A 19525-nucleotide genomic window follows, 5' to 3' on the forward strand; every position below is an offset into this window, starting at 1 on the left:
CTTATGAGCTATACATGTCTTCTTTAGAAAAACTATGAAGAGAAAAAAGTCCTGTTCCCAAGTATAAAACTTTTTATTATTTTTTTCTTTTCATCCTCCCCCACGGCGAAAAATATGAATGAGCGGCTGAAACCTGAGACATTTTTGCTGTATATAGATAATAAGCAAGTGAGCAGAAAGAAACTAATTCAAAGACACTAAAAAGAAATATAGGCACTAAGAGTCTGAGGATTTCACTAATTAGTATATAATTATAATGAAGAATAAGAATGAGGATATTATGAATATATATATTACAAGGAGTATGGGGTTATAGAGATCAAAACCATTTAAATTACAAATCACTGTTTTCTTTACAGCTAATGATACAATCTTAATGTGTAGAAATATGTCCGGTCAAACGATGCGAAGTTTTCGTTTTATGACGCTCTGTTTCCTGGCACTACGACCAACGATTCGTATCCAGGTAACGAACCAGAGAAGCTGTACAATCGGTTGGAGCGAATGGCTGTTGTATAGGAAGGCACCCTTGACAAATCAATACCTTCCCAAGCGGTTGTCGAGTTCAAGTTGGTGAGACTACTATTGGCGCTATGATCGTTATCGTCATCTGTATCAGAAGACGACACTAGAGCTTGGCTAGCCGCCACTGCTGCTTCATTTGGAGCTGATATGGCAATAGAAGGGGGTAAATCTCCTCTTTCCACTAATGCAGCGATTTGCGCTGGGTCATAGGGTACAGATTTCCAGGCATCCTCATAAGTGGGTAGGGCATTCTCATCCTCTTCAGGAGATATATCTGCTATGATTATTGGAACAGCAGCTCGCAGCTCTATTAATATGTCAAGTTTATCACCAGTCAATAACAAAATCCACATGAACGCTGCTATACTGTAGCCTCGTCTTGATGATTTTCACAGGCATTTCATTCCAAATTGTTCAAAACTACAATTACCTGATATATGCCCATCCGCATTCATGAGAGATACAATAAACTTCAACTTATGTTTGATCTTTATCAAATCACAGTAAGAGTCTGTTTGCACTAAATGTGAGGTATAGTCGGGTACAGGTAATAACTCTGTCTTTGTCCATGCATCCGGCCCAGTTGTCGGGAAATGTTCATCCCTCAAATGTTTAATCACCTTGCCTTCCATTTTCGAATGATCTTCTGCTGTTAAAGTCGTATATTCTTTAAGTACACAAGATACTGACCTCACTTGAAGATCTGGGGCGATGGGCACCAGCGCAAACGTGATAGGAATGAGGCTGCCCATACTGAAAACCTTGCTTGTTACACTTATGTCGTAACTGATTTTGTCGACCCATGTATTAGATATGACCAAAGATTGAGTTAATTCTAGGGAAGAAGGTAATAGAACTCTGGAAACGCGCAGAACTTTTTTGTCGGTATAATTCATCAAAAAGGTGGGCCGCTCAACTACGGCTTTCAGTCTATAATACACCTGGCCTAGATCATGATCTACTGTTTCCGGCAAATCACCTGGCAAAGGCAATTCAAAATCCCTATGCCATTTTTACGACAGTTTGAAACATAAAATGTTAGAAACTTTTATTAAGTACGCACCGCAACAGTTGGATGTACCCTGTTTACAGCATATTTCTCATTTTAACAATTCTTTTTTTTTTTTCTTAACTTTTCTTTACCATTTATAACGGCCCTCTGGTAGATGATATGTCTTGCGATGTGGAGGTAAGAAACTCCACTCATGCTTTATAATTGTTTTTTCGTCCTTATAATGTCGTTGATGAGACCCTAAACCTAAACGGTGTGTTTGAAAGGAAAATGTAAGCCCAAGATCCTAGTTTTTTACATATCAAAGTGCCGAGAATATAGCCCCGCTTTTTGAGTCAAGTAGGATAAATTACCTTCTGTCCAGTTTACTTTTGCCTTTCCTACAAACTTCAGCATAATAGACCTTACTTTTGTCGTTTCATGACAGTGAAGCACTACCGATCCCCGTAACATGACACCAGCCGATTCGTCGACATTGCCATGTAGAATAATATGATCGGTTTCAACATTGATATTGAATTCAGACGTTTGCACGAGCTGTATAGGGTTCGGTAGCATATTCATTTTGAGCGTCTTTTTGAATGTAGATAATACAGTATAAAACTTGAAAAGCTGAAGTAATGGTTGATATAAAAAGATGGAAAGAGCTCACACAAATCAGAATAAAAAATGAAAGAAAATAAAAATTGTGCATAAATTTTTTGTTCTTTTTTTGAGTGATCTTCTGTTCCGTTTTCTTCTGTTGTGTAACAAAACCTTCTATGACACTACTTTTCGAAGCCGCAACACTTTCGAAATCTGACGGGAGCATTGTCAAATATTTTTTATACCCATAAATCTTAAATTTGTAAAGCCACTTTTTTGAGCGACTGTCTATAAGGTAAGCTGTAAGATTTTAGCTTTTTTTTTTATTTTTATTAGCCAAAGATGAGCGTGTTTTTGCTTATAAAAGACCGCCATTATTGGTTCAATAAGCAGAATTCTATTAACCATAAAAAGACAAATGCCGTTTGCAAGTAAAAATCTCGTCCAGATTATTGTTACAGTCAGAACCCATCGTCATGTCAAAATTACTTTGATAACGGGAAAAGGGTCTCCCTCCCTTATAGAATAGTCGGGGGTGTCATGCCTTGGTTGTAATAACGTCTGTTGTGTATTTGTGTGTGACAATACCTGAAATATATCCACACCTTATCTTTTTCATTGTAGATTTGCCTTGTGTAATTTCTATTTGTCACACCTTAAATGAACGCTTTTGTAAGTTTTGTAATCGGAAGAACAACGTCAACAAAAGCCGTCGTTGATTTGGCCATAAGGGAGACGGTGGACAATGCCAACAGAGTTCCGACGCACTGTTATATGGATGGATGCAGTTTCGATAAAGTGTTTCATTACAAACTTATATTTTTGAAATGCTCAGCATCAATACATAGAAGACTAGTTACAGCGTGTAAAGAGGGTGAAGAGTCGAATGCTTCATGGTAACTTATTCTATAACTACGGTACAGCATCTATTTACTCTGCTTTGTCTAGATCATTTATTTTATCCCTTTAAAAGTCTAGAAGACAACCGGCTACAGTTTCATAGACATTGGCCATCACTTAGTATTTGTTTTGGATGACGTAGGGTCTCTTGCTACAAGAGCGAACTTACAGTAATTTTATCATATGTAAAAATGAAAGAATGTTGGTTACGCACGTAACCTGGAAAATAAGAGAGCGGTATATTTGCAAATGAATATAGAAAAATAAGGCACAAAGGATAGTCAAATAGAACTATCAGAAGGATGGATACATGACGTGCTATACTTCATTTCGTTGACAAGAATAAAGATGACACCATTAATGTTGGTCATTTTCAATAAAAAGGGTGTCTCTATTGTGTAGCACAGAGGACAAACGAGGAAGAGTTTCATTTAAATGAAATGTAAATTGCTTTCAATAGTAAAAATGCTACGATATATTAGATCAAGAGGGAATAAAAGTGGCCATTAGGCAAGACGGGTCTCTCAGACAGGAACTATCCGCCACATGGGATGAGCATGTGTACCTGATTTTTAAAGAGATTTGAACACATGATAGTACACAGCTTTGTTCAGTGACTATAAAAAGTTGGTCGCCTAATGAACAAAGAAAACCAACTAACAATTCACGATAAGCAGGAAGAGTATACCATTGTGATAGCAGGGTTAATTGAACGTAAGCTATGTCAGAAACAAAACTTATATATGTGATATATATCGTTATTGAGTTCGAGTAGAATGTTTGAAGCTTTGATGAAGACTTATTAATAGGCATCATAACAGAATGTTTGTGTTGTAATGGGTTTTGAAAAGGATCTCGACCATGATCCCGAGCTTTTTCGCAAGCGCATGGTATGCTTTACAGTCAAACTTGCATTCAATTAAAATGGTTTGGGAGTTAAGCGATTTTGCTAGCCTTTCAGAAAAATACAGATGAGTAAAAACATCAGAAAACTGAAAAGATATTGAGTGTAATCCAGCCCAGCTATAATATAGGCAAAGGGTTCAAATCTTGACAGTATTAATTAGCTCACCTTAATCATATCAAAATACCGAATTATCCTTAGGATCAACGTATCTGAAGAATGATGCTGTGTTTTCCGCTTCATTGAAAAGGAAGCTTTTATTGACGCAGTTTTCGATATTACCAATTTTATCTTTAGGAACTGGAGAGAGAGTAAGATCATATCGCCTTTGGAAGAAAGGGACAAAAAAGAAAGTGAAGAGAGGAAGAAAAGAGTTAAGATTTACTATTTAAAACGAAAAAACGAAGGCTTCGAAATATAGTGTTTTAGCTTCAACTTTACACATTATACATATTATATTGGACAATATATTTTTAATTTAGATAACTTTAAACCACTTTAGGATGAAGTGGTATAATATTCTTGGACGATTCATTGAATAAATAATTGGAGACATTACTTTGAAGGTTATTAGATACTTTTCAATTGATAGCGGCGCCACGTCTAAAGTACTACGAGATGTATTGAAACTTTCAGCGCGACACAGGTTTTATTAGTAATAGACACAGGGTTGTGGTTTACGCGACTTTATTTATGGATCATATGAATTGAACTACGCGTTAAACTGATCCCAGACACGTTCTTCCGCCACGTAGATAACGGTTGTTGTTGTCAATCGTAATAAAAAATAGATGTTGTCAAATTCGAAGCATTTAGATGCCTTTCCGTTGATTTCCATCTTCTTCTTCTATACTTCCTTTCCTCATCCTGATAGCTACTACTCACCATGTACAAAGTCAAAATCGTGCAAAAAATCAAATCGGTGGCAGAAGCCCATAAGAATAAAGTCAAAAACGAGTCCTTCCGTAAGTAACACATGAGCGCGCTGCCACAAATAGGTTATAGTGGCAATCCTCAATTCATGTTTCGTATGACTAGTAAACATCGAGTGCAAGGATTGCAAAACACTCGGACATTTCAACAAGGCATACCATGAATGCAAGCTTTACAAAGCAGTTTCTGCAAGTGAGAGTAAGTATCATGTTCGCACTACAGGACAATTTTATGTTTGCTTAACGCAAATTTAGTTAGAAGTAGCGGCAAGAAACGTAAGCAATCAGCTACAATCAAGGAAGAAAAGAAGCAAGCAAAGAGAAAGAAGAAGCAAACAACGGGAGATATCAAGTGCATCAGTTGTGACTTACAGGGTCATTCTACTTCCCGTTCCCTCGAAAGGAAAAGTTGCCAAGGGTTATACAGCCCAACTCGAACAATTCTGCAAAGTCTTCAACTTCAAAAGGTTCGGTTTTAAAAGGTAAAACCTATAGAAGAACTTCCTCAGCAAAATTATCGCTAATAGTAACCACACCCCTATTTTTGCTTCTGTCATAGTCTAACCGCTTTGAAGGAAAGTTCTGATGTAATGTTTCGAAACATGGCTAGGTCGGACGGCTTTACTGTAGACTTTTTGTTCAACCGCAGAAAGAAAGCAAAAGAAGACATGGCCATTCATAATCACACCTTGACTTTGGAAGATATTTCTTATGACGAAGTACAAGACGATTACAGACCCGCTTTCCTTGATCCAGGGCGAAGATCTGTCTTCACAGCGGCAATCGGACTAGATCATAACAAACATCAAGTACCCAGCTGCTCTACCAAGGAATATTATCATATGACCGGAAGTACCAGATACGCTGCTAAAAACATGTTGGCAATTAGCGTTTCGATCTGGAAGTCAACAGGAAGACCCGCGGAGTTCTCTAAAAAACCAAAGTCGCCCGCATCAACCGCTTCACCCCATCCTCTAATCGCCAGCACGAAGCTGGTTTGATTTTTACAGGTAAGTGTCTCAATTTTTGTGTAGTTCGATCTTGAAGTTATAACTTAATCGTTTAAAATTTCACTTTTTTCGTCTAGTTGTATTGCGGCTTTGTCTAAACCCAAAGTTGAAAAAACTGTATAGTTAACTTTCCCAAGATTGCAAAGTCAGAAATTTCCAAGACACAAGGTCCGGGTTTTGTTCGCATGCACGATGTTTAGTGGATGGCGAACCCTCAAAAGCACTGTTTCTCTAATAGCTGTGCCTTTACCATTATTACTGCTAATTGTACTCTTCCTGTTATTATTTATCAGCGCTCATCATTTCATGTGATGTTTTCCAGGAATGAGACTTTCATCTGTTATTTAAAAATTTTGAGCTAGATAAAGAAGTATACAACGTGAAGTGTCAGAGGTGGCAAGATGCCTCATGCTTTATACAGTTATTGCTGGATTAACGCACATCGTCGTTAGCTTGCGCGACGCATCGAATTGTAGCAATTGACACTCTAAGATAATGTTTTCGTGATCTGTTATACTTAGGGCTCCGATCGAATTTTTTAATGCTGTATTATGATTTTGCATTCTTTAGAAAAATTGACTGCTGTTTCCTTGTGGAAGTTTCTTGTTCCTTAACCAATCTGTGAAACTGCAAGTCGCAAAGACGCAGAGAAAATATCCTTTAACTTTTTGATAGCATGTTAGATGCGGAGGAGGAAAAGAGACGTTTTCAGATTGAGCTGGAGTTCATACAATGCCTAGCAAACCCTTGGTTTTTGAATAGTAAAACTTTTTGAACTTGTGTGTTTTGTTAAATGTGTGTGCATACAGTCAAAACTCATTTCAACTTTTCGATTGTCAGATCTTGCACAGCAACAGTACTTCAAAGATCCTGCATTTCTTAACTATCTGGATTATCTACAGTACTGGAAAAAGCCTGAATATGCAAAGTTTGTTGTGTGAGTCTTTACTTTACATTTTGTTTGTAGTTATCGATTCATACAGAGCCGTTAATACAAAGCTTTTTGCTGTTTCTCAGTTATCCCCACGCACTTTACTTTTTGGACCTTCTTCAGCATGCTCAGTTTCGAGAATATATAAGTACCTCAGAAAATACCACAGAAGTGCATCGTATGCAATATTACCATTGGCAGTATTTACGTAATCCTCCAAGGACGTCACAAGCGGTGGAAGGATTAATAGAAGCAGTTGAAGTTAACGGAGGTGAAAAGACACAATAATTTATACAACAATAAACGCTCATCTCGCCTTTCACACATAAAATGGAAAGGCATCCCTTATCATTTACATTCTTTGCTTTTCCTTTAATTTTTATTATATTTATTTACAAAAAGATGATGATGAAAGCATGATGATGATATATCACTTGCTTGCTTTCATACCGGTAAAGTTGTATAACCCTAGTTCGTCGTTAAGGGTCCTGTGGGTAAGCAGCCGCTACCCTTCATCCCTTTATTATAATGGGCGGCTAATGCAGCAATGCGTGCCTGTTTCTTCATTTCTTTTGTTGCTAAACGTGCTTTGGCCCTCCTTTCTTGACGAGATAACTTCTTGATCGGGAGACTATCAACCTTGTCCGTTGTTTCAACTGAACATGATTGTGCATCATAACCATCGTTTTTTTGGAGCATAGCTAGTTCAGAATGCGATTCTGTAGTCTTTATTGTGCTGGTTTTATTCACTGGTGTTTTATCAGATGGTTGCTCCCTTAAATTTTGACCTACTTGCTGTCCACCATCGGGCGATTGCATTGTTACATGCTGTTGTTGCTCCTTCTGCACAGGCGTTATTACTTCTACCCAATCTTCATCGCTACCTGCTGCTTTATACTGATCGTTAAAAGGCTCCTGTAATTGTTGAACATTTCTATTTTGGTACCAAGAAAATAAACCCGAGATCATAAATATATGGTTATGTTTGTGGATAGACCGAATCGACAACGACTTTGAGAGAAGGCGGCGACGAACGAAACGAAGAGAAAGGAAAAAGGAAAAGCAAGAAACGTACTTAAATCATGCGTAGTATTTTGAATTACATACGTATTATTGTAAAGCTAGGACTCATACGTAACGTGATGAAGTCATGCTGCGAGAATTTAGTCCTCTTACTTCCGTCCGTTGTTTTTCGCTTACCTTTCACTTCCTTTTCAAAGAAGTTGACTGATTTATGCTTAATGAATATGTACGTAAGGGTACATTTAGCAGCAGTGCATATTGCTCAGTAACGTATACGGTAACTTTTTATTGTTTCTGATTAAAAGTTTGACAATTTGAAAATTTACACCCTGTCATTTTACAGAACAACTGAATGCATGACAAAGTATACGCAGATACATTTTGTCTATTATCAACAATAAACCCGAAGCACAATAAATGTATAATCGGAAATGATATGATAAAAAGAGTGAGACCCATCCTAATGAATTTGGTAATTCTTTTTCGTATTGTGTACATCTATATAAAGATCAATCGAACCTTAATGTTCCTGAAATTTTAACTCGAACAATAGATGTAATAATTAGTCATAAGATACGAGCAGTAGTAGGGTCAACAATGGGAGTTTTGAATTCTCTGTACGAGCACGTGGATTATTTAGCTTTACAGCTTCCCGAGAAAGTGCTGTACCCGCCTTTTACATTTGTTTAGTATTACTTAACGATTTAAATTATCCTGCGAATAATATTATCTTAATTGAACATATGCAACTTTCTTCGTCTGCCTTGATGGCTCCATCAAACTTAACTACTTGAAGCAATAATATCCTGAAGAGTAACATATGGATATACGAAAGGGTAAAGTAAATGAAAATCACACTTCATTTCTAAAAGCGTAAACATCGATGAAGGGCTTATAAGCAATATTAGCGGTATGCTCTTTTCAAAAGTTGATCTCCTTGGCAAACTACTATTACAGTCAGAAGAATGAGTCTTTTAACCTTTGTACGAACATAAACAGTTCATCAGACGTTGAACTAGAAAAAAAAAAAAAAAAAAAAAAAAGGCCATAGTTGTAATAAAAAGCCGTAGAACTATAAGGTAAGGTTTGTAAAAACATACATCCCGAGAACCCATTGCAATTTTATCTCGAGCTGGTGTTATAAGAGAATCATTTACTTCCCAACTGAAGGGCTCATAAAATGAGTATTGATACGCTTGAGAGTTGTTCTAGATGGAGAGGCCTTTTCCCAAAAGGAGATAATCTGCACTAGCTGATGCTGGACAGTCTTCTTATCAACTATCAACAGTATTAGTATTTGTAAACGGCGTAATCTTACGACAGTCATAGATGCTTACCGTGTGGCTTTCTATCAAGACTCAATTGGCCCTGAATATCATAGTAATGTAAAATGATTGAGAGTAATATACCGACTGAATAATCTTTGCCTACAGCGTGGAAAGCTGTAATTAGGTATCGCTTTTTTCTTTTTCTATCTTTTTGGCGCTAAAGAAAAAGTATGTATACCTTTTTGGCCGTGTATCAACACTTTCTTTCCCTCGACTATTGGTTTATACACGAAATCAATGGCCTTCTGTATACTTTGCGCAAAGATTATTTGCCCTTTTTTTCCTTCTGGTATACGCAGATGTAAAAAACAATCCTTTTTGCTCTCATCCATGCATTCATATTTCTCTTCACTACAGTTTATGACATAATCAAATGCCAACCAACAATCGGACGGTTTGCCACTTATAAAATTACCAATAGCTAAACCTGTCGTACCGATGAAGGCAAAGTTCTTCTCTCCAATGTCTTCAAAAGCGCTTTTAGATTTGCTTAAGGACACAATTCGTCGAACGTTATCCTCACACTTTGCAGCGCTTGCCAATATTTCATCGTGGTGTTTCCAGAAAATCATAGCGGTTAAACCCTTTCGTATGAATGACAAAAATGGAGATAATGAGCTACGGGCAAGTTTCACACGCAGTGCAAATAAAAGCGTCCTTTACCATTGCCCACGATTCTTGATCATCGCCAGAGCCTTGCACATACAAATAACCATTTCTTCTCTCGTAACCTGTCTCCACTGCTTCTGATGCACTTAAGCATACTACAGGGCAGAAAGAGATATGTTCGTCGTCAAAATCAGGAGGAGATTCCATTAAAGCATCATATGATTGAGGTGTGTACCATATGGGCCGCAGAGGTTTTTTTAGCTCTCGCGATAACTTATGAATATCAATGCCAGACGATAGTAATTTATCAACAAAGCCATCTATCCTTGCTTCAATTTGCGCATGCTCAGACCTGGATATTATTGAAGGTAGCGAATGAAAGGTTGTATCCCAGCCATTTGAATCGTTCAATGCATCAGAATGATGGTAGCCTCTATATTTGGCAACAGCACGGTTAAGTGTGCAGCACCAAATAGGGATCGTTTTGGATAAAGCATCAGGTATGCGTTTTCCTTTTCGCGTAGAATCAACAATTATACCACCGCTATGTTCCATTAAAACAGGTATCAAATGGAGATTATTACGGCGAATACTGAAATCCCATATGTGCATATGACCATCGGTTGACTTAAAGTAGGCAGAATAAGCTTTTTTCTATAAATGAAAAGGGAATTAATCACTTTCCACACTTTTATTTTTGAGCACTTAATTTCTTCTCGTTACTTTCGTGCGATCAATATACCAAGAGCCACAACGTTCGTTGGCTGGTGAAGAGATAATTTTCCTGGGTCAATACAATTAAGTAAATCTAAAGAAAAGCAGGATCTCATACCGATTAAAGCCAAATTGGAGTAAAGATCTGCAACTTTCATAACAAATTCAGCATCGTCCTTGATCGATCGAAGACGGTTATAACTATAAGATGCTCTTAGTGTCTTTGCTCTACTACTGTCTACACGTTACGTGTGCAACTATATGTACATATTTTTACTGTCATTTCTGATTAGCCTTGACTCAAAGTTAAATTCATTGCGTTCAGGAAATAACTCTTCTTCTTCAAACATTGTTATTGCATCAAAGCTGAACGAGAAAGGTGAAGAAAAAAAGCTGAGACTCAAGGGAAAATTACTCTAGCTTTTTCTCTTCTGTTATGCATTCACGAAATATTTACATTGTTGAGCCTGATTTCAAAAAGTTGGCTGAAGAGTTCGAGGCATTTAAGCCCTTGTAAGTAGATGATGTACTGTTTAAAATTCCTCTAACGTTGCTAAATTTATTTGAGGGAATAGTGTCAAAACAACTTCACAAGGGCGCAGCTTCATCGATTTTAAAGATCCCAAAGCTGTAAAGTAAGTGAGTTCAACCGAGCTAATCTTTGTAAAGTACTGGAGCGATAATTCAAACAGAATATGCTAGGCAATTATGTGTATGCCTTATGAGGAAAGATTTCAATATAGACATAGATTTTCCTTTGGATACCTTATGTCCAGCTGTACCCAACCGATTAAACTACATTTTATGGCTAGAAGATTTGTTAAACGATACGCTAACTTTAGGCGAGAAGAAAAATGAAATTCGAGGCATAGACATGTACGAAAACTCTGGGCTTTATTATAGTTTACAGAACTAAATACACTAACGTGGAACCATCAGTGGCGTTGGAGCATCATGTATTTACCCCTTATTAGGCTGCGCTCAAAACCAGAATTGGACGTTCTTAGGAACAGAAATAGACGCAAGGTCTGTCGAGTATGCGCTAAAAAATATCAAGAGCAACAATCTACAAGACAGAATTTCTATCAAGTATAACGAAGATCCCAATAAGATTTTTCTGATCGAAGATAATCAGATCCATTATGCGTTCAGCATGTGCAACCCGCCGTTTTACAGCAGCCAAGAGGAAGTAGATGAAGGGCTTACTAACAAGCAATCAAAGCCATATGCAGTAAAGTGTTTAGTTCTGCAAGGGATGTTTTACGCTTCTCAAGGCATATTAATCAATATTTCATTTGATTCTAGGTTTGCACTGGTTCTGAAAATGAAATGATCACACAAGGTGGAGAACTATCATTTATTAAGACAATGATTGATGAAAGTTTACATTTGAAAAAAAGAATACGATGGTACACTAGTATGATCGGATTAAAAAGCACTATTCGGCCGCTCATACGTTATTTAACAGCTAAAGGCATCAGCAACCATTTCGTTACCAGTTTCACTCAGGGAAAAACGACTCGTTGGGGTATTGCATGGTCTTTTTATACTGATCGACCCATTACGGCTTACATGGTAGAGGAGTATAGTACCCTCAACAAGTTTGAGATAGAGTTGCCCAAAAAAAGAGATGACATCTTGGAAGATACTATTGCGATATTGAAAGATTTGGAAATAGAATATGAATGCCCAAGCAGTACTGGAAAGGATAATGAAACTATACTTAGATGTTGTGTTGATCGAAACACATGGTCAAGAGCAGCAAGAAGACAAAGAAAAAGGCAAAAACTGGATCGAGACACAACAGATTCTCAAGATAAAAATATCTTTGATGAACCAGTGATATTCCAGATCCAGATCCGATCATCGTCGACTGCTGCAATCAACAGCACAGTTTTTTACATTGTGTGGACGAGCGGCCAAGATCGAGAAATATTTATAAGTCTCTGGTCTCATTTGAAAAAGAGAATAGAAGAACAATGTGGTTTCAAAAGAGGAACACACTATAAAAACTGAAATAGCTTGCTGTAAACAAAGAACATAGTTTTGCTATGTTTTCGTTTATTATTATTGTAATTTCAAACAAGTAGGTTGAAAAGAGTCACCAACCCAAGCAGCTACCTGTTTCAGTAATTCAAGTTTCTTTTGGTTCGAGTTTTCGTAACGCAATTCATATAGTGTGCAAAGGTTCATGAGTGTAGTTTCGCAAATGCCAGCAGAAGCCGGATGCTTCAATATCAAATCTTCGATTATTTTGATAGCCTAGAAGGAGCAATTGTGTCTATTAGATTTCTATATTGTACAGGAAATCGTGCATTATATGTAGATGTTTTTCTTTACCTTACTCAAATTACCCAAATAAAGCTCGCATACGGCCAGATTATTGACCATCGTAGGATTATCATTATGTTGGTTCATTGTTTCCAAACTATCCCGCGCTTTAGACCAATTTCCTTGTGCTATCGACTCGAATGTTTTATTGATATCTGTCGCTTTCATTTCTGAAGAAGAACCCATCTGTTCATCGTTATTGCTAGCATTATTATACTTGTTTTGGGCCTGTTGGAATACTTTGCTAGCCGATTTTAAATCACCCATTTGGAGATACAATTGCCCTAAACTGTATAATATGTCCAAGTCATCAGGAGCTCTTTTCGAAACTCTACTCAGCACCTCTGCTGCCGCTGTAAAGTCTTTCATATGTACCAAATGCGTTGCTAACACCAAATACATCTGTAGTTCGCGCTGCTCCCAAATGTCCCCATTATCTCCTTTATTGCTATTGCTGCTAGTTGCCTTATTCTTCTTTATTTGCATTCTTTTGCAATATACAATCAGTAACGTGATCCTTTCTAAAGCGACAGTGGGATATTTTAAGTGCACCGGTAGTGTAGCGAATAGCACACGTAGTTCGAAGGGTACAAGTGATTCTTGGGTATTTGGATCACATAATTCCGGCCGTTCAAAATCACCAAGTTTTTCAAATTCGGCAGAAGCAAGCTGACAGAGACCTAGCTTCGTTAACGCTAACAGCCTCAAATACCATAACTACAATGGTTATATTTGTATTATGTTGTTGAATTAAAGACTGGAATTTTTGAAGGCACATAACACAAATTTGAAGCAAACTTACTTCAAGAATGGATTCGACTTGAGATGATTCTGACTGCACAATTTGCTGACGTGCGTATTTGGCTAACGATCGCCACATATTGCTCGTCTATTGAAGCCCTTAATACTTAATTGCGAACGGATAGTGACGTGAATTAAGAGAAATTCTTACCACCATTGTTTTTAACTCTTTGGTATCTTTTTCGGCCCCAATTTGTGGCCTCTCGTTTGGAGGTAGATATTGTTCTATTAAGTCATTTAAAGCATTGCTCTGGTGAAAGAGTTCATTGTAGTTAGCGGCTGAAACCACATCTTTCCTCAGAGTTAAATGAACGATCAAGTTACGACTGGTATGTCATAAAAGTTCATATTACTATTCAAAGACCACCCAGAGGATAAAGCTCGTTCTCTGCTTGGCGTGGGCGGTGGAGGCACTTGCTTCCGTAAAGAAGAGTTTCGAGTTGGCTTAGCTGGAGGTTCCGATGCGGTGATTTGTTGGGCTTCCATGCTTTGACGCTTTACTTTAGTAGATCTTTGAAAAAAAAAAAAAGGGCAGGAAGCAATTGGTAAACCAACGAAATGAAACTCCTTTATATTAGAATATGAAGCGATACCTAGGCAATACAACCTTCAATCACTTTTATGACTGTATTGCCCAAGATAAACAACTTGACAAACATGTATTTAAAACAATAAAGTATTATTTTATTATTATCACTAATTATCAGTGAGATTTTTTGGGTGGGATATTCATCTCAATTTGGTGGTTATTTTAGTATCGAAATATGCTTGCATTGCTTTGTGTATATATGATTATTTTATTAACTTTACTCTTCCATCACTTCTCCTTCTCCCAGATCTTCTTCCATGTATTCGTCACCTTCTGGATATGCTTCTTCTTCGATAGAAGCTTCTTGGTATTGTTGGTATTCGGATACAAGATCGTTCATGTTGGATTCAGCTTCAGTAAATTCCATTTCATCCATACCTTCGCCAGTATACCAATGTAAGAAAGCCTTTCTTCTGAACATAGCTGTGAATTGTTCGTTGACACGTTTGAACAAATCTTGAATAGCAGTGCTATTACCGATGAAAGTACCAGACATCTTTTGACCTACGGGAGGGATATCGCAAAGAGAAGTCTTGACACTGTTAGGAATCCATTCCACAAAGTAACTAGAGTTCTTTTGCTGAACAGCCAACATTTGGTTTTCAACTTCCTTTGTAGATAGGCGACCACGGAAAATGGTAGCAGCGGTCAAGTAGCGACCATGACGAGGGTCTGATGCAGCCATCATATTACGAGCATCAAACATTTGAGAAGTAAGCTCACTAACACTCAAGTTGCGGTATTGTTGGGAGCCGAAAGCGGTCAAGGGTGCGACACCAACCATGAAGAAATGAAGACGAGGGAAAGGAACCATATTAACACAGAGTTTACGCAAATCACTGTTTAGCTGACCAGGGAAACGCAAACTTGTAGAGACACCTGACATAACAGCAGAAACAAGCTGGTTCAAATCACCGTATCCAGGATTCTTCAATTTGAGAGTACGGAAACAGATGTCATACAAAGCTTCGTTATCAATACAGAAAGTGGCATCACAATTTTCAACCAATTGATGAACAGATAATACAGCATTGTAGGGCTCAACAACAGTGTCAGATACTTTAGGAGAAGGAACAACGGAGTAGGTAGATAAGATACGATCAGGATATTCTTCACGAATCTTGGATAACAAGAGAGAACCGAGACCAGAACCAGTACCACCACCTAATGAATGAGCCAACTGGAAACCTTGAAGGCAATCTGTATTCTCGGCTTCTTTACGAACGACATCCATAATTGTCTCGACTAATTCTGCACCCTCTGTGTAATAACCTTTTGCCCAAGAATTGCCGGCGCCAGACTGAGCATTGACAAAGTTATCGGGTCTGAAGATTTTACCATAACGACTAGCACGGATACTATCCATAGTAGCAGGCTCTAAATCAACGAGGACAGCTCTAATGGTAAAAAAGTGTTGTCAGCAATTTACCATACTAGTCCCCCCCTCCCCCTTAAATTAGACAAATGCTTCGAGATTCTAACCTTGGGACATATTTTCCTTGAGATCCTTCGTTATAAAAAACGTTGATACGTTCCAATTGTAAGTCTTCATTACCGCAGTAATTACCATTGGTATCTATACCATGTTCTTCGGAAATAGTTTCCCAGAACTTTTGACCAATCTATATATTGTGTCAGGTAATAAATAATGAACAAAGATAGAAGAGAGGAAAGGTTTAGGAAGACATTTTGATAAACTTGAAAAAGCTCAGGAACATAAAGTAAACGTACCTGATTACCGCATTGACCTACATTTACGGAAAAGTCAAGCGAGCATTAGATTTCAAAAAGGCTATAATCCCTGCTACGAAAGACTTATGCTTTGATTTCGATCTTACCAGCTTGTAAATGAATAATTTCTCTCATTGCGCTATAAGATAGAAAGTTGACAGATGAGTGAAAATCTAAAGAGAAGGTGTGAAAGTAAACTGAAGGTCTAAAATAGAAATCGGACAAACGTTAGTAAGTAACCCGAGGGTGTAATACAACGAAAAGTACAAGGGACTCTTACAAAAAGGTGTTTGCTTTAAAGAAAAGGAAAGAAGCCTCGTAAATTGGTTTTTCTCAAATTTTTTTATTGCAGATTAAATTAAATGTCGGCTTTTCAGATTTACAGGAGAAGGAAAGCAGAATTGAAGAAAAACGAAAATAGAAAAAAAAACGCGGTTACGGATTCGCGTTTTTGCTTATGATTGAAAAATAGAATATGAGTTTTATAAAAGATGGATTACTTTACCAAAAGGTGAGTTAATGAGTACTCGATAGTATATTTTTATATAGACTTTGAAAACAATTCATAAGCAATTCTTCTCTTCAAAAAGGGAACAGTGCTTTTCAATAAGGGCGATAATGTTGAGATTTTGATGAAGAAGAACTATGAATGGGACCACCACTTCCGCCTGAGCTAGGGTGGTTGTAATCTCGATGGGAACTAGAGCCATAACGATCTCTTGAACGATTTCTATGCTGATCGCTGCTGCTTCGAGAATAATTGTCACCTGTAATTTGATAGATAATGAGTATATCATAAGATATTTCAAAGTTTGCAACAGCTTCTTTTTTAAAATGACCCCTTACCTTGTTGCTGGCGCTGGTACCTATTATTAGCAGTATTCTGATTGTTGCTGCTACCGCCACTACCACTGCCAGGACTAGCTGTTCCGCCGTATGCAGAACCGGTATTATTATTATTATTGTAATATGCTGCTGCCATGTTATAACCTCCCGCAGCTGCAGGATTACCATACATTCCATACATGTTAGCAAATTGATTCATCATCAAGTTCGTACCGAGATAGCCGGGATTTGGCATAAATCCTTGTGGTCTGAAATTCGGGTTGAATACGGGTGCAGCATTTTGTTGTTGCTGGCGTTCACGTCTATGACGAGGCATAGCTCGCTTAACCTCAATCTATAATTTTCGATACAAATCAGAAAAGGGTGTATGTTAATTAGACTCAGAATATGTTTCCTACAACTGCTTCTGAATAAAATATCAACTAGTAACTTTACAACTTTGTCTTTAATTGCAAGATTTGGATCTCTTAATGCATTTTCAACACCCTCAATGTTTTCGAATGTAACAAAACCAAAACCACGTGGGCGGCCTGTGTCACGCTCAACCATCAAAGTAGCATCAAGTACTTTACCAAATTGCGTAAAAAAGGTACGGAATTCTTCTTCACTGACTTCAGGTGAAATGCCACCAACAAAAATCTTCTCCGTCTTATCCTGTTCTTCACGAGGAATAGCTCTCTTTGGATCAATCTGGAAAATATAGTAGGTCATATCAATAAGAACTATTCTCTTTACAATCTACAAATATCGTGATTTTTTTCGTTTTTACGTTACCTTTTTACCGTCAAGATAATGTGCTTCTTTACTCAGAATCTTATCGACTGTTTCATTATCCTGCATTGTCAAGAACGCGAATCCTCTTGAGCGCTGTGTAGCTGGATCACGCATGATTAGACAATCAATAACTTCACCAAACTGAGAAAAGTATTGACGTAGTTTTTCTATAATGTAAATAGGTATATTATTTATTATATGAATACTTTCGCATATTATGTCTATCTTCTTCCTTTGCTCTTTTTTATTCTCTTTGTTTTTTCTTTTCTCCACTACTCCTCTACACCGTGAAGAGCGAAAGGAGTACGAAGATAATACAATATTACTATCTGATATACTGATAACGACGATGACAATATCTCTGCTATTACAATACTCTAATATAATAATATTATATCTTTCTATAGAAACTATTTTAACTATCTTACCATCCGTTGTTTCCCAGTTTAAACCGCCAATAAACATTTTTCTTTTTTGATGCAATTGTTTAGCATAGTATAATAAGTTTAACTTTACCTTAGACCGTTTTCATTAGTTTATTGAGGACTTACCCTTCATCCGAATCTTCCTTTTCGTCACTTTTTCCTTCCTTATCATTCACTTTATCCTTATCCTTCGATTCATCGTCTGCTGACTGTTGTTGCTGCTGTCTAGGCTTGCTGTGTCTATTTTGCTGTTGTCCATATGGTTGTTGCGATGGCATGTTTGGCTTATATTGTCTTTGCATCATCTGTTGCATTTGATATGGATTCATGGCCATCTGTTGCTGTAAGCTACGTTGAAAAGCAGCCATGTATTGCTGGTATGCAGCAGGAGAATAACCTGCCCACATACCATTTTGCTGCATGTATTGTTGCATTTGCTGCTGCTGATACTGACGTCGCTGTTGTGGCTGCTGTTGATACCCATTATTGTGTCCTCTTTGTTTATCTCTATTATAATCGTCTTGACTAGAAGACTGCTGTTGATCTTCCCCAGCGTCATTGCTATTACTGTTATTGTTCAAATCAGTGTTGTCAGCATTGGCATCTAAAGGAATTTCTCCGTATAGATCTTCATCGTCATATAAGTCCTCATCATTATATCCAGATTCCTTTCCAGATGCGTTATAAACGTTGTATAATTCATCATCAAAATCGTCAGACATCCTGCTATTTAAGATATATTCCTTTCTTTGAATAAGTACAAAAGAGAAAGAGAAACTTTGGAAGAAAAATAACGAAAAAAAAGAAAGAGCAAAACACCCCGTGACGTAAGAGAACATCTGCTGAAGGTAAAAAAATAACTGTAAGGTAGTGTGACTGTGAGCGGCACAAACTCCAAGACGTTACCAGTTTGTAATACAGTTACAAGAACTGTTCAATCGAACTTAGCTCAGGCGAATAAGGGAGAGGTACATTATTCTATAACCTTTAGCTTTTATTTCTCGAATCATCAATTTCGATTTATTGGATACTAGCATTATCCATCATTGAATAATTAGCCTTCAAAGGTATCTCATCTATAATATCAAGGGGCTCATGGACAAACTTGATAACGTGAATTGGTTTACGTCTACTGCACTGGTATTATTCTCATAAGTTTCTTTGTTGTCGTCGCGTTCCTTTCTTTTACTGTTACTGCTTTTTTATTTATTTATTTTTTCCTGAATCTTTATATTACACAAGTGCCCTTTCATAGTGATAAACAATCTCAATTACTTCATATAACGCCTCTTCGTTTCTCACAGACTAGCTAAACAGTCGATCTCTTTATCTTTTCATTCTTTTTACTGTTTTTTCATGTGTTATGATTCACAAACTCTTACTATAGTTGCCGAATGTCTTTGGCAGCACTTCTGCATATAGTTTTACGTGTTGGGTTTTGTTTAAAAAGATATTTTATAGGTGCGGAGGGGGATCTGTTATAATAAAGGAAAAGACAACTATTAACTTTCTCTGCGGTCAGTGCTGACCTTGATAGGAGAAACCTGTCGTATTT

At 37.3% G+C, this 19525-nt stretch overlaps 8 protein-coding genes across 8 annotated transcripts; 3 read left to right on the forward strand and 5 right to left on the reverse strand.

Annotated features, from left to right (window-relative positions):
- Window positions 1-47: 47 nt before the first annotated feature.
- Window positions 48-2283, reverse strand: BDF20DRAFT_890212 (uncharacterized protein). Its single transcript, XM_053082185.1, has 4 exons — window positions 1891-2283; window positions 1669-1783; window positions 956-1527; window positions 48-832 (listed from the first exon to the last, which is right to left on the reverse strand). Exons 1-4 carry the CDS (start codon window positions 2099-2101, stop codon window positions 420-422), a joined length of 1311 nt encoding a protein of 436 aa, XP_052932949.1. The 5' UTR covers window positions 2102-2283; the 3' UTR covers window positions 48-419.
- Window positions 2284-4762: 2479 nt separating this feature from the next.
- Window positions 4763-5283, forward strand: BDF20DRAFT_890223 (uncharacterized protein). The gene is given in 4 exon segments (XM_053082186.1): window positions 4763-4891; window positions 4965-5057; window positions 5114-5167; window positions 5185-5283. 4 exon segments carry the CDS (start codon window positions 4813-4815, stop codon window positions 5223-5225), a joined length of 267 nt encoding a protein of 88 aa, XP_052932950.1. The 5' UTR covers window positions 4763-4812; the 3' UTR covers window positions 5226-5283.
- Window positions 5284-6544: 1261 nt separating this feature from the next.
- Window positions 6545-7087, forward strand: BDF20DRAFT_826505 (mediator of RNA polymerase II transcription subunit 31 putative; the record flags this gene model as incomplete). Its single annotated transcript, XM_053078081.1, has 3 exons — window positions 6545-6629; window positions 6709-6805; window positions 6886-7087. The coding sequence occupies 3 exons, from the start codon at window positions 6545-6547 to the stop codon at window positions 7085-7087; spliced, it is 384 nt and encodes a 127-aa protein (XP_052932951.1).
- Window positions 7088-8841: 1754 nt separating this feature from the next.
- On the reverse strand, window positions 8842-10862 carry BDF20DRAFT_890246 (tRNA A64-2'-O-ribosylphosphate transferase). Its single transcript, XM_053082187.1, has 6 exons — window positions 10741-10862; window positions 10592-10674; window positions 10483-10523; window positions 9814-10413; window positions 9160-9734; window positions 8842-9100 (listed from the first exon to the last, which is right to left on the reverse strand). The coding sequence occupies exons 1-5, from the start codon at window positions 10821-10823 to the stop codon at window positions 9294-9296; spliced, it is 1248 nt and encodes a 415-aa protein (XP_052932952.1). The 5' UTR covers window positions 10824-10862; the 3' UTR covers window positions 8842-9100; window positions 9160-9293.
- Window positions 10863-10909: 47 nt separating this feature from the next.
- BDF20DRAFT_916102 (uncharacterized protein) lies at window positions 10910-12489 on the forward strand (the record flags this gene model as incomplete). Its single annotated transcript, XM_053084407.1, has 5 exons — window positions 10910-10986; window positions 11049-11108; window positions 11176-11349; window positions 11413-11704; window positions 11779-12489. 5 exons carry the CDS (start codon window positions 10910-10912, stop codon window positions 12487-12489), a joined length of 1314 nt encoding a protein of 437 aa, XP_052932953.1.
- Window positions 12490-12540: 51 nt separating this feature from the next.
- On the reverse strand, window positions 12541-13684 carry BDF20DRAFT_907666 (uncharacterized protein; the record flags this gene model as incomplete). Its single annotated transcript, XM_053083405.1, has 3 exons — window positions 12541-12735; window positions 12814-13521; window positions 13607-13684. The coding sequence occupies 3 exons, from the start codon at window positions 13682-13684 to the stop codon at window positions 12541-12543; spliced, it is 981 nt and encodes a 326-aa protein (XP_052932954.1).
- Window positions 13685-14267: 583 nt separating this feature from the next.
- On the reverse strand, window positions 14268-16200 carry BDF20DRAFT_890288 (tubulin beta-3 chain). Its single transcript, XM_053082188.1, has 4 exons — window positions 16033-16200; window positions 15926-15942; window positions 15677-15816; window positions 14268-15591 (listed from the first exon to the last, which is right to left on the reverse strand). Exons 1-4 carry the CDS (start codon window positions 16058-16060, stop codon window positions 14412-14414), a joined length of 1365 nt encoding a protein of 454 aa, XP_052932955.1. The 5' UTR covers window positions 16061-16200; the 3' UTR covers window positions 14268-14411.
- A 51-nt stretch (window positions 16201-16251) lies between these two features.
- On the reverse strand, window positions 16252-18765 carry BDF20DRAFT_890294 (uncharacterized protein). The gene is made up of 6 exons (XM_053082189.1): window positions 18097-18765; window positions 17974-18014; window positions 17546-17712; window positions 17207-17461; window positions 16772-17105; window positions 16252-16692 (listed from the first exon to the last, which is right to left on the reverse strand). The coding sequence occupies exons 1-6, from the start codon at window positions 18690-18692 to the stop codon at window positions 16529-16531; spliced, it is 1557 nt and encodes a 518-aa protein (XP_052932956.1). The 5' UTR covers window positions 18693-18765; the 3' UTR covers window positions 16252-16528.
- Window positions 18766-19525: the final 760 nt, after the last annotated feature.

The sequence above is a fragment of the Mycotypha africana genome (genome assembly GCF_025528875.1).
Source record: "Mycotypha africana strain NRRL 2978 chromosome Unknown BDF20scaffold_10, whole genome shotgun sequence".
In the NCBI taxonomy this organism is placed as follows: domain Eukaryota; kingdom Fungi; phylum Mucoromycota; class Mucoromycetes; order Mucorales; family Mycotyphaceae; genus Mycotypha; species Mycotypha africana.

Excerpts from the sequence above, each read along its gene's own strand:
- BDF20DRAFT_890212 (XM_053082185.1), bottom strand. The coding sequence starts at position 2,101 with ATGAATATGCTACCGAACCCTATACAGCTCGTGCAAACGTCTGAATTC. Across the intron at positions 1,784-1,890 it reads AAAAGTAAACTGGACAGAAG|GTTTAGGGTCTCATCAACGA; the intron begins GTAATTTATCCT and ends CACACCGTTTAG. Across the intron at positions 1,528-1,668 it reads CCAGAGGGCCGTTATAAATG|GGATTTTGAATTGCCTTTGC; the intron begins GTAAAGAAAAGT and ends AAAATGGCATAG.
- BDF20DRAFT_890223 (XM_053082186.1), top strand. The coding sequence starts at position 4,813 with ATGTACAAAGTCAAAATCGTGCAAAAAATCAAATCGGTGGCAGAAGCC. Across the intron at positions 4,892-4,964 it reads AGTCAAAAACGAGTCCTTCC|TAAACATCGAGTGCAAGGAT; the intron begins GTAAGTAACACA and ends TCGTATGACTAG. Across the intron at positions 5,058-5,113 it reads AGCAGTTTCTGCAAGTGAGA|TTAGAAGTAGCGGCAAGAAA; the intron begins GTAAGTATCATG and ends ACGCAAATTTAG.
- BDF20DRAFT_890246 (XM_053082187.1), bottom strand. The coding sequence starts at position 10,823 with ATGTTTGAAGAAGAAGAGTTATTTCCTGAACGCAATGAATTTAACTTT. Across the intron at positions 10,524-10,591 it reads CTCCAATTTGGCTTTAATCG|CCAACGAACGTTGTGGCTCT; the intron begins GTATGAGATCCT and ends TCTCTTCACCAG. Across the intron at positions 10,414-10,482 it reads GGTATATTGATCGCACGAAA|AAAAAAGCTTATTCTGCCTA; the intron begins GTAACGAGAAGA and ends TTTCATTTATAG.
- BDF20DRAFT_890288 (XM_053082188.1), bottom strand. The coding sequence starts at position 16,060 with ATGAGAGAAATTATTCATTTACAAGCTG. Across the intron at positions 15,592-15,676 it reads CAAGGAAAATATGTCCCAAG|AGCTGTCCTCGTTGATTTAG; the intron begins GTTAGAATCTCG and ends TTTTACCATTAG.
- BDF20DRAFT_890294 (XM_053082189.1), bottom strand. The coding sequence starts at position 18,692 with ATGTCTGACGATTTTGATGATGAATTATACAACGTTTATAACGCATCT. Across the intron at positions 17,713-17,973 it reads AAACTGGGAAACAACGGATG|AAAAACTACGTCAATACTTT; the intron begins GTAAGATAGTTA and ends TTTACATTATAG. Across the intron at positions 17,462-17,545 it reads ATTATCTTGACGGTAAAAAG|ATTGATCCAAAGAGAGCTAT; the intron begins GTAACGTAAAAA and ends TATATTTTCCAG.